Below are 12,082 nucleotides of genomic sequence, written 5' to 3' on the forward strand. Positions count from 1 at the left end.
GTATTGGTTTTATATTGTATTTATTTTATTATGTTAATGTACGTCGCCTAGAGTGGCCGTTAATTCGGCCAGATAGGCGACTCAAAAATAAAATTTTATTATTATTATTATTATTATTAACATAAACACAGACAATTTGAATTTTGGGGGGCATACATGGGTGAGTAAAATCATTTAATCATGTGCAGCAAGGTCAGGGGACATCAGATCTCAATCTATGAATGTTGCACTTGGGCCAGATGTTGCAGGTTGCACTGCTCCCCTCTTGCTGCACAACTGATCTCAGATATACCAGTTTGGATCTCTCTAACCATAAGAAAGTTGCTGGCAACTGCTAACCGCTGCTGGGTATAAACAGTAAGTGCCAGGGCAGCCTGGAGTTCTTTGCCTAAGCAGCAGGTTGCCTTCGCTTGTTCTTTAGCTTTTCTGAACGCACGTCCTCTCAGACCCTTATGTCTGCAACTTGATGCTGCATCCTCTCTCCGCCCTTCTGTACACAGTCTGTTGTATCTTCCTTTTATGACGTCCTGCTTCTCACTTCTATGCACATGGGACTAAATCGTCAGCTACAGATCTTGACTTGTCCTTGACTACACACTCCTGCTTCCACACTGTGATTTTGACCCCAGCTCATTTATGACAGCTATTGTTAGACAATTGGAAATCAGATACCATTGCTGATCTACTGCAAATCACCCAGAGATCTACTAGTAAGTCCCAGGGATGGCCAACATAAAAGGATGTTGCTGCACACCTGGCCTCCCATAAGTTGCGTCACTACACTTACTGAGATGGGAGGTGGCAGGGAGGTCGGCACTGTACGAGCACAGCAGCAGAGCCAGTCTGGTACTTCCATATTATGCTGACCTCCCTTCCTCCTCTCTCCTTCCTCTCCCTCCTGGTAAGCACAATAACACAGCTGATGGGAGGCCAGATGCATGGCATTGCCCCTCCCCCCTGGCTTTCCTGGTGGATGACAATCTATCTTCTGCCCACCTCTGATGTAGGGGTTAGAGTGTTGGGCTGGGTCTGGGAAAAGCCAGGTTCATATTCCCACTCCTATACAGCTTACTGAGTGGCCTTGGGCCATCATTATCTCTCAGCCTAACCTATGTCAAGGGTTGTTGTGAGGTTATAAGGGGGAAAGAACCATGTATGATGCCCTGAGCGCCTTGGAGGAAAAGTAGGATATAAATGCAAATGGACTGATAACTAGTTACAATTTTCTTTAGATAATTTTCTTTGGACACTTTGCTGGATTGATTTTAAAAAAAAAGGTAAATCAATAAACTTAATAATCTGTAGGGTACTTGGACCTGGGGTTGTGTGCATACAGGATGCCTGAAATCCAAAGGGCTTTTGTTTGTTTATGCATTTATTTACAAAATACAATATTTCACCCTTTAGCTCTGATTAGAGCAATAAAAGCATCAAAACAAATAAATTACTGGGAGAACACTAAACAACAGACTAAAAAAGAGAAAATATCAGTAATATATCAGTAGAAGGAGATGAAAAACCAAATAGGCTTGGGGGTAATCCTAAAAGGACAAGAGGCTCAGTATGTCTCTCTGGGGAGAGGGCTCCAGAACGGAGACACCACAGAAAAGGCCCTTTCCCCAGTTATCACCTGCCTCCCTTAAGGAGGATCTCACAACAGATGATCTCAGAATTCAGGCAGGTCCACACAGGATATATCCTTAAGCAGAGCTTGGAAGATTACTTCTAAAAAGCAATAAATTACAGTTACAATTACATGGCCCAAAAAAGTAGTAACTACCATTACAATTACAATTGCTCTGAAAGTAACTGATTACTTTTTCTCAGAAGTAATCACTACAATTACATTTCAGTTACTTAAAAAAAAACACCTACAAGGTGCTGGTCTTGGCTGCTGCACATCTAAGTAGCCTAAAACAACATTAGAAATAAACACACACATACAGAGGTAGTAGAATGATTCTTTTTATCCATAAGATAGCAATGGTGGTCACTCCGCTGGTAAGGGAGGTGGGGAGGGAGTCAGTGCCACTACTCAGAACTTTGCACGTTAAACCAAGTGCACCCTCCCCTCAGCCAGCCAGCATAATCTCTCTCACTTAACCATCTCCCAGACCCTGCCCTGCCACCAACTAAGGGACACTCATTCAAGCAAACATTTCCCCCTGAGATGCAAAAAAGTTAAAATACTGCAAATGCAGCACAGTAGCCAGAGAGGGTGGTGGAGGCCACTTTGTGTGCCAAGTGCAAACACAGTATTCACACACACACACGTCATATTTCACCTCCACAGTTCTTCATCTCCATTCTGCTGCTGCCTCCTTCTCCTCTATCCGTGTTCCTGCCCTCCGGCGCCTTTTCCCTCCAGTCCATTCTTCATCAGCACCATCAATTTTTTTAAACCATTGTTTTCTCCACTCCACCCTGTTTCACTCTCCACCTCCTCCCTCATCACCTCCTACCCACCCACAGAGCATGAGGGAAGAGCGACGCTGCACAGAAGCCCAGTTTGAGGCACATGATTTTCATCCACAAGTCAGAGGAGCAGAAGACTTCCCCCCCTCCAAGTAATGCCAAAAAGTAATGCTGGAAACATTATAATTACTCCACAAAAGTAATAAAATTACTCCTAGTTCTATTACAATCAAAATGTAAAGGAATTACTGTGATGTTCCTGATTATATTGTAAATATGGTAAGTGCTGGTTATATAGAAGATATATGGTAAATAGAGTGAAAGAGGAGGGGGGAGTACATGAGCGGTAGAATGCTAGATGATTGGCTGAGCGTTTGAATGGCTGGGAGTATAAATGGAAGAATGACAGTTGAATCTGGGAGGTGGTTTTTAGAGGGTGTTTAGGAGGTGGTGTTTGAGAGGTTGAGAGAGAGGTTGGAGGTTTGGAGGTTTGGTGGTGTGGAGAGTGAGTCGGAGTTCTGAGGCAATTAGTAAGAAGTTAAGTACCTAACAGAATATAGATGAAACCATACGCTTGTGAAACATTCCTTAAGTAATCTTGTTATTTCTGATATTAAATAAATACTTGTTTGGTTTACCAAAGGCCTGATCCTTGGCTGGGGGAATATACAGACCAGAAGGGAGGGCAAGGTAATTACCAAGGCTGAACAGAAACTGTATCTAATGGTGGCAGCGGTGAAGGGAGAGATTGTAACAAGTCACATATCCAGAGCAACCCAGAGTTGTATGCTTTAAATATAAAGATACAAGGGGGTTGGGAACAGCATAGGCACACAGTCACAAAGTAACAAGCTATAGAGAGACTTAGGCAAAGTCTCTGGAAGTTTGGGTTACAGAAAGTGACTGGTGGTGCTGCCTAGCAGTGGGATCTAGGGAGATCTGTGCTAGAGCTGTAAAGGGTAAGAATAAACCTGATGTTCCTGTCTGCTGGTAGCCCCAAATGAGAGCTTCACAGGTGGTGCTGGGGAAGGACTTCACAATTACCCACTCATTCCTCAAAAAAGCAATGAATTACAAGTAATTTGTTACTTGTAACAAATTACTTCCAAGCTCTGTCCTTAAGACACTGTTGGGAGTTAGCTACAACTGCGAGATCCACGTGTGCTGTCAAAACGTGCCTAAAATGCAGAGCAACAGTAACAATGTAGAGATAGTAGACAGAAACAGAAGGTACACTATCGTAGTGGTTTTCCATTATTTGGGTACAAGGAAGAAGAAAAAAGATTCACGGAATAACTGAACCTCTGCAGGATTTGGGGTATATTGCCCACCTTTCATGGAACTTTATAAGATGCTGCTGTGACTTTTTCACAAAAACTAGGTATTCCAACTTTAAAGGATGGGCCATTTTTAGATGTTAATACATTTCTTACCTTGTGTTTCATGCAATCTCAGTGGACAAGAGAACCAATTATCTGCCATTGTGTTGGAGTGGCTGGGGAGCTGAAAATCCTTTGTTTGGTCTGAATGTCTTAGAATAACCAGAGGTAGTGAAGTGTCAGCTGAACCCTTTTTTTAAAAAAAAAGAAAAATTAGAAAGTTTGCTTTCAGAAAAACAAATCAGTCTTTTGTATTCCATTCAGGCAGGAAAATATGCATGTATGGCTTTGTAAGAATAAAATCAAAACTTCTGGATAGTCTTGTGCACATACTCAAGGTTAGATTAGAACAATTTAGGATCTGATCCAGTCAGTCCAGTTCTGCTGAGCCCTCTGGGACTCCCTCATATGTTGCTGTTGTTATATTTTGCCCTTCCTCTCATGAAAGCCCAGGACAGGTAACAACAAAGGTACAGCATTAAAACAAAGGATTGTTTCCAATCTACTCCTACTCAGAGTAGACCCACTGAAATCAATGTATTTAAATTAATCATGTATATTATCTTAATGGTCTAATCTGAGTAGGACTAACTTAGACCCAACTGAAAGCAAAAGCACAGTACAAAAAATACAGCAGTAGACAGCCATAAATTATATTTAAATTAAATTGTACATCATTCTTATTATGCCCAGAAGTTCTGTCAGAACAAAAAACTCAAATTTTGAGTCGCCATCTGAACACATATAATGTGAAGGGCAGTCTGATCTCCATAACTGGGGTGCTGCATTGAAAAGATTTTGTCTTGTGTGGTGACCCCCCAGGATTTATACACGAGCACACAGCACCTGTATTTGAGTGGATCGAGCCCTGTGTTTCCTGGGCAACACAATTTTTATGCTTGCACAAGTGTTTATTTCTTTACTGCCACCAGTTCACGTCTCTATCCTGCCATATAGGCAACTAATAATGGCATGTACTGTATGCTGATTTTCCTCTCAAAGTTAATTTGTATCTTTAGAAGAAGAAAAAAAGCTATAGGAATGTATTAATCTGCTTAACATTTCTAAGTACATCATCCAAGGGATTTTGTTTTTTTAATCTTACATATGCTCAGCAGAGTTACTGGCAAAAACGGTACATTTTCTTCATTTCATCCTTTCAACATCAAATGGTAAGCAGCAAAAATTGGATCAGACTTCAAAGACTGTGCTGTGCTCCCAGTCACAGAGTGACTCTTCCATTTCACATATTGAATTCGAGCAGGATATCAAAGTGCTACCAAAGAACCTCAGGTCTTTACTAAAAAAGAGGCTCTAACATCTGTAGAGAGTGAAGTGCACAGACAAATCACCTCAGGGAGCAGCTAACATTTATTCTCAGCAGCAGATTTCCAGCCTTTTGATTCTCTTATTCACTGTACCTCCCTGCCTTTCTAAAGTTCTTACCAAGCAGGCTTTTGTCTCAAAGACTTCAAAACACCACTAACAGTTTCATGTTCTGATGGTTAGGCCAAGCAACTGTGAACACACTTCAGAACTGTAGATGCAGGGATTTTATGTCATTTTAGAGTCTGAACTTCATAGTACCTTGCTTGTTTGTTTGTCAAGAAAATCCAGCTCTGGAGGAGAAATTGGGCTGCTACTTTGCTGCCTAAAACACAACAAAAAGTTGTATTATCATCATCATCCTAATATTTTTACTATTTTAATAGTACTAATTGCATCTTAATTTTTTAAAAAAGTTTTGGTATGGTTTCCTTCTAGTTATCCACATACCGTATGTCCACCCCATCAATCACACTTGTTCATTAGGTAAGCTAATTACTATTTATTTTATTTCATTTCATTTCATTCATTCAGACAAGTGATCCCAGGACAGGGTACATCAAATGTAAAATCAAACTAAAATACAATAAATCCAGTAAAAACATGGAAACAATATAAAATCAATCAGTATAGCCTAATATAATTACCAAGGCCTCTCTCTCTCTCTCTCTCTCTCTCTCTCTCTCTCTCTCTCTCTCTCACACACACACACACACACACACACACACACACACACACACACACACTCTTTCTCTGCATATAGTGTTTAATTTTTTTAAAAGCACACTATTCGCACTATGAATGTGCATGGAACACATTGGTTTAAAATTAACAAAATAAATGTCTCCTATTTTAAAAACGTTGACCAGGATAGTAGTAGCATGCATGCAAAGGGAAGAAGTGTGCATGCAGCTCATGCTTTGCTTGCTTGCTTGCTTCCTTGTTTGTTGCTCATTGAAGAGGCAAGCCACCTTTTAAAAATCTATTTCCTATGCAGCTTGTCTGCTGCCTCCCAAACATAAAAGCAAGCAGCAAAGCATCAGTAATGCATGGTATTCTTCTCCCCTGTACACAACTATAATCTCTTTTGGTTCCCTCCATAATGAAGTTTTATGGTAAACATTGTTACATCCTCCTAATGTCCCCAAGAGGAGGGAAAATCCAGCAAATGGACTATAAGGTTTTTTTTGTCCTTTGACTGAGCAAGCACTGGAGACTTATCTTTGCAATATTTGCTTTATTTATGAATATACATGCAGAGTATATTGAAAACAAACATGTACAAGAGGTCCCCTGAACCCCCTCCTCCATTCTAGATAGTTCAAGCTACGAATTCTCTGCTCATCTTTGTGTCTCTCAATTCAAAATTCCTTTAAAAAAATCCCACATCCCCACACCCCTAGAGAGTATTAGTGTCTTCTCCCCTCCCTGTGGTGTATTGCCCATTCAGGAAACTTCCACAGCCTTTGTTTGTTTGTTAGATATACTGTATATCCCACCCTTCCTCCCAGTAGGAGCTCAGGGCGGCGTTAAAGGAACATTAATGGGTTTTTCCTCCTCTAGGATACACACTTTAATGTGGTGAGGAGGGCTGAGAGTATCAAAGAAGCTGAGAGCAATGCTGTCAGGAATCTAGATCAAGAGGCTAGAACCTAGCAGGGTCACCCAAGGTGGACTGGTTAAAACTGAGACACCAGACTAAGATACATCCAAACTCAGAGGAAGGCAATGGTAAGCCACCTCTGAATACCTCTTACCATGAAAACCCTATGAACAGAGTATCCAAAATGCAATACAAGATAGTGCTAGAAAATGAGACCCCTAGGTCAGACGGCACTCAGAGAGCTACTGGGGAAGAACAACAGACAAGTATAAGTAGTGCTGTGACTAATGACGCCACTGGGTCAAAGCTGCATGGAAGCCCAGAGGCTGAAGGGCACAGATACGAAAGGAGAGTCTGGAGTTGTATGACGCACACAATAGAAACATGGAATGTGAGAAGCACAAACTAGGGAAAGTTAGAAATTGTCAAGCAAGAAATGGAACATATCCACATTACAATATTTGGCGTGAGTGAATTAAAATGGATGGAAATGGGACACTTTCAATCAGGCAACTACAAAATATTTTATGGAGGAAATGAGAAATTAAGAAAAATGGTGTTGCTTTAATAGTGAGAAGTGACATAGCAAAAGCAATTAGGAGCTATAATGCAAGGTCTGAGCGAGTGATATGAATGAGATTAAATGGCAAACCTATTAACATAACCATCATCCAAGTTAATTTGTTTTATTTGCTTAAAGCTATATAGCCACCGCAAAAAAGGTTAAAAAAGATAAAATAAAAGGAGTTAAAATACACAGTACAAAAAACATGATACATGATTTACATGAAATATATACAAAAATACCTTGTTAGGTAAAACACATCTGCCATCCAGTCTTAGGAAATTATATACATAAAAGATATACATCTGTAGAATGTGTCTGTGAAGAGGGTAACTCTTTGCATCCTTTTAAAAAATAATTAACTTAGATCGCCTCCACATTATTTGTAACTTTAGCTCTGATCTTCCTAGCCGCCAATGCAAAGTTAGCTACCCGAGTAGTCACATATTTATCCGTGCCGACTAATAGGGAGGCAATTTGTTCTAAAACCGGTCTATCCAGCAGGTTAGAAATAATGGGGGCAAGAAATTTATCTCTAGGATCCTTATAACGGACATCTTAAGAGATAATGACCAATATCCTCTACTTCTCCCATATGGCAAATACACACCCAAGAATTAAAGGGGATCTTATTATAACAGCCCTCTAGAATGGCTGTGGGCATCGTTTGAAAGCGGAGCGCTGTAAATGATATTCTCAACCAAGGGGAGGGGAGGAAAGAAAGATAGGATTCCATATGGAATGTTGTCTTAAAAACCAAGAATACCAAAGGGACAAGGGTGATAGAAAGGCCAAGTGGAGTGTCCACCTTTGGGCATATAGAAGAATACTTTCTTTGAGCAGTCTTCTGGCCTTTGGGGAGTAACGGGAAGGTAAGGAGACAATAGAGATCCCATAGACAGCCAGTTTAGATTTGGCTCGATCAATCCAAGAGAAGTGATGGGATGACTGCAACTGTTCCAAAAGACACTTTTTGGGTAAACAGGAGTCATCCATCCCAGCTAGGCGCAACCAATAGGATGCCAAGGCTATGTGGGCATAAGCCTCCAACGAGTGGGATCCCGTCTCCAACCTTAAAAAGGGGGCAGGGGTACCAGGAGGGGTAGCCAAAATAGACCTAAGAAAGCCGTTCTGGACTTTCTCTAGATGGGGGGTAAAGCTGTAACCCCAGATCTCTGCCCCATAGAGAAGTTGGGGGATGATTTTCTTATTAAAAATTTCCAGAGCAGGAGGGACCAGTCTGCCACCTTTACTATGGAAGAAGCGGCATAATTGGTGGACAGAGTGGGTAGCCTTCAGCCTAGCTTCATTACAGTGGAGATTCCAAGATAGATTTGAGGAAAAATTCATGCCCAGGTAGCAATAACTCCGTTGTTGTTGGATTATTTTATCGTTTAGTCTCCATATGTGTTTGGAACTTTTGTTTCAAGGTCTGTCTGGGTCCTTGGCTGTTGAACAGGGCCTTGCCTGTCTCTACTAGTCGTCTTATTGGTAACAGGCGTCCTGCCTTCCATAGCCACCCTGCCTGCCATAACTTGCGCCTCAGCCACCTCATGCCTGATGGTACAGGGGTGGGCTACAGCTGTTCCTGAGTGATCCCCTGAAGTATGTGACTGCCCTGTGACCTGGCTGGGAAAGGGCACCAATGCTGCGTCTGCTGCAGGTGGGGGGGAGTGGCTTCATCCTCTTTGGGGGGTTCTCTGTTTTGCAGGTTACTTTCCCCATGGCAGCAGCGTGCTGTGGGGCTTACAGGGGTAAAAAGGGGCCTGTGGAAACTGCGGCTGGAAAAGACGTGCTTGGGGGTGCCCCCATGGGTGGTGAAGATCACATCTGCCCTCCTAGAAGGCCGTTAATATAGCGGCTTGGGGGGAAAATGCAGATCCCACCAGCAGCTGTAGCCGTCCTCCTCACTGGTTTCCTGACTGGGGGGAGACAGCAGTTGCAGTTTGCGGGAGACAATGGCACCCGTCCATCGCTTCCCTCTACTGCTGAAGCGCAGGAAAAAAGGGCTGGCTGTTGGTGAAGGGTGCGAAAAGCCTTGGGGTGGGCTGGGCACACTGCCTCCTGTGGGAAGGCAGCTGCGGATGTTAAGGCGGCTGCTGCTGCAGCTTGCTCCCAACAGAGACGGTATTGATGTTGGTGGGGAGGGAGGGTGGGGGCCTGGAGAGGCCGAAGGCTCCTGGTGCTGGGGGGAGCACTGGTGGCTCCTTGCCGTGAAGCAAACTTCCAAGGGAAGGAACACAAGGTCTTTTTAAAAAAAAACTGGAAGGGAAAGGTTAGAGCAAAAGACAGAACAAACAGTAAAGGAAAACAACACCAATCACTGAAATAACGTGAAAACAGGACCCAAGAAACAATACAGTCCTGAACCAATGGAGGCAGAGAGAGTCCAATCGTGTTTGGTGAAGGCAAAAGAGTACTGAGGCTGGAACAGGCACAGACCAGGAATGGACCTGCAAAAAAACTTCAACAGTGCTCTTTTGCCTTCAACCGCTAGGTGGAGCTAGCTACCCTACCTGATATCATCTTTTACATGCACAGGAGAAGCGGTAGTGGCTGGTGGGGCTGTGTTGCTCTCCTAGCTTCTCAACACTGTGCGTTGCTGCTGGTTACCTTGCCGCTCCCCCTCTTTGTAACCAGCAGCAATGCCTAGCGCTGGGAAGCCAGAAGAGCAACGCAGTCCCACCTTTGCAGTCCCGCTGGCCCCTACTGGTTTTAAGCATGAATTTGATATCCAGCTTGTGCCCATACTTCATTTACTTCAGGACTGGGGAATTTGAGGTGGTTTTACAACCACCTGCAGAATTTGTTTCAATGCCAGTGGTAGTCAATGCAGGGCCCTCTAGATGGTATTGGACTATGACTCCTCTTATCCTTGATCATTTGTCAAGCTAGCTGGGGCTTAGTTGATAAACTGTGTTTGACTTTCTCCTGAGTGATGTTTAACAATCTTAGTCAAAACATACAGTTTGATCCTGTAGGTTTTGTGGTGACTTGTGAGAAAATTTCTTTTTAAAAGGTGTGATAGAAATGTACAATTAAATAATAATTAAATAAGTACATAGAGAACAGATGACAAGATGCTCTTGTATTGGTCATTTTTACCTGTAGCATCAACAACATGAATTGCTTCAATATAACCAGTAGGGATTATTCTCCTCCAAGGAGAAAACGGTTCCCACTTTCCTTAGCATAACTACTGTATATAAATAACTGAAAAATGGCTGTGCTTCCACTCTTCTCACGGAACGGTTATGCATAGGGGCCAAACTATACATTGCAGCCCCAGACTCAGGTCTTTACACAACAGTCTTTCCCCAATGAATCACATGTCAAGTGTGAGATGAGGTGTGTGTGAGTTAAAGCAGAAGAGGACATGGGTGTGTAACGTGGGTGATGGTGGTGCCAATGCTTTTCCCCTGCAGCCCCTCCCTCACTTGCTTTTCTACCAGCCATGCTCATTTCTAGTACTAGAGCCTGGCTGAGGATTGGGAACAAGGGGCACCAGGGAAGACAAACTGCATGGGACGCAATATGTTAGGGGGAAATAGATGTCCTGATAAAGAAGAAAATACTTCTAAGTCACAGGAAAAGATTTATTGGGCCCAATGTGGGGGTCTTTTGGGGGGGAGCGTCTTCAGAACGGGAGAAGTTCACATTTCTCCTGATTCTCCTTCCCCTTCTGCATCTCCCTGAAAATCGGCTCTGGAGGATTGGGGGTAAGGATCAGGGTAGAAATATAATCTAATTCACTCTTTTTGAACCAATATGCTAACCAAAGCACAATTATCCTTTGAAATGTTCTTCTCTGAATATTGCAATGCAGTTCTTCAACTAATGTGTAATAAATGCATATATTAGGGGGAGATGTACATAAAATGCACACATGAATGAATAACATAAAAAAGCATTATAGTAGGGAAAATCACTTGCAAAAGTGTGTATATTAGTTAAAATGCATACAAAAAGTTTATAAGAAATTCACACTAAAATGCTGATGAATTTTCATGAGGAATATTTTTATTAGAAATGTGGAGAACTGAATTTAAAAATGGAAAAATGAGAAACTGAGAGAAACCTTAAAAAAACAAAAACCATCCTTAGTTGGGGGACCCTCCAAAACAAAGTGGGATGGTGGTGCAGGGGGCTACAGAGACAATTGGAAAAAACATAGTAACTTTTCTATTTTTATAGCTGCTTATGTTAGTTCTGGAGCCTGGCATAATAAAACAATGGCCAAAGTGTGGAGTAAAGAACTGAACTCCTGTGTACGCTGAAAGGTTTCATGAAGGAAGAGGCCACACAGATGATCTAAACAACAAGAACTTTACTATAACTAATCATATACAGGGAACAAGGCCCCCAGCATGGTGCTGCTTGTAAGGCAGGCCTGGAACTAAAAGTACCACAGCCTGGGGCTGACTCAGCAGTTCCTAGTATGGCAAGCCTGGAGGGCCAATACACTACACCCCTCCCCCCTAGCTCTCATAGTCCTGAAGATACTTGGGATGAACCCTGGTGCAGGTCGATCAACGACAATTTTGCATTGAAGCTGATAGTGCATCCCTTAGTTCCCCATTTGGCTCTGGTTCATGCTGGTCCACTTCAGAGTCCAGGTGCAACTGCTCTTGTCCAGCATCAGGAGCAGCCACTGGCTTATTTTCTTTTTCCACGTGAGTATTTCCAGCACCCTCAGAGAGGACTGATAGAGCTGGGGTTTGTCCTCTTATCTGGTCTACATGTCGACGTAACACATGGCTGTCTGATGTTTGAGCCCTGTAGGACAATGGGCCT

The 12,082-nt window shown here is 42.6% G+C and overlaps 1 protein-coding gene across 1 annotated transcript in view; it reads right to left on the bottom strand.

Moving 5' to 3' along the window:
- MYO3B (myosin IIIB) overlaps positions 1 to 12,082 on the bottom strand; it is a 357,902-nt gene that overhangs the window by 76,810 nt on the left and 269,010 nt on the right. Inside the window, exons 30-31 of the mRNA XM_061608529.1 lie at positions 5,382 to 5,445; positions 3,849 to 3,984 (exon numbers count right to left, since the gene is read on the bottom strand). Of these exons, the coding sequence (XP_061464513.1) occupies positions 3,849 to 3,984; positions 5,382 to 5,445 (200 nt within the window). The remainder of the gene's footprint in view (positions 1 to 3,848; positions 3,985 to 5,381; positions 5,446 to 12,082) is intronic.

Source organism: Rhineura floridana, chromosome 2, assembly GCF_030035675.1.
Source record: "Rhineura floridana isolate rRhiFlo1 chromosome 2, rRhiFlo1.hap2, whole genome shotgun sequence".
NCBI lineage: Eukaryota > Metazoa > Chordata > Lepidosauria > Squamata > Rhineuridae > Rhineura > Rhineura floridana.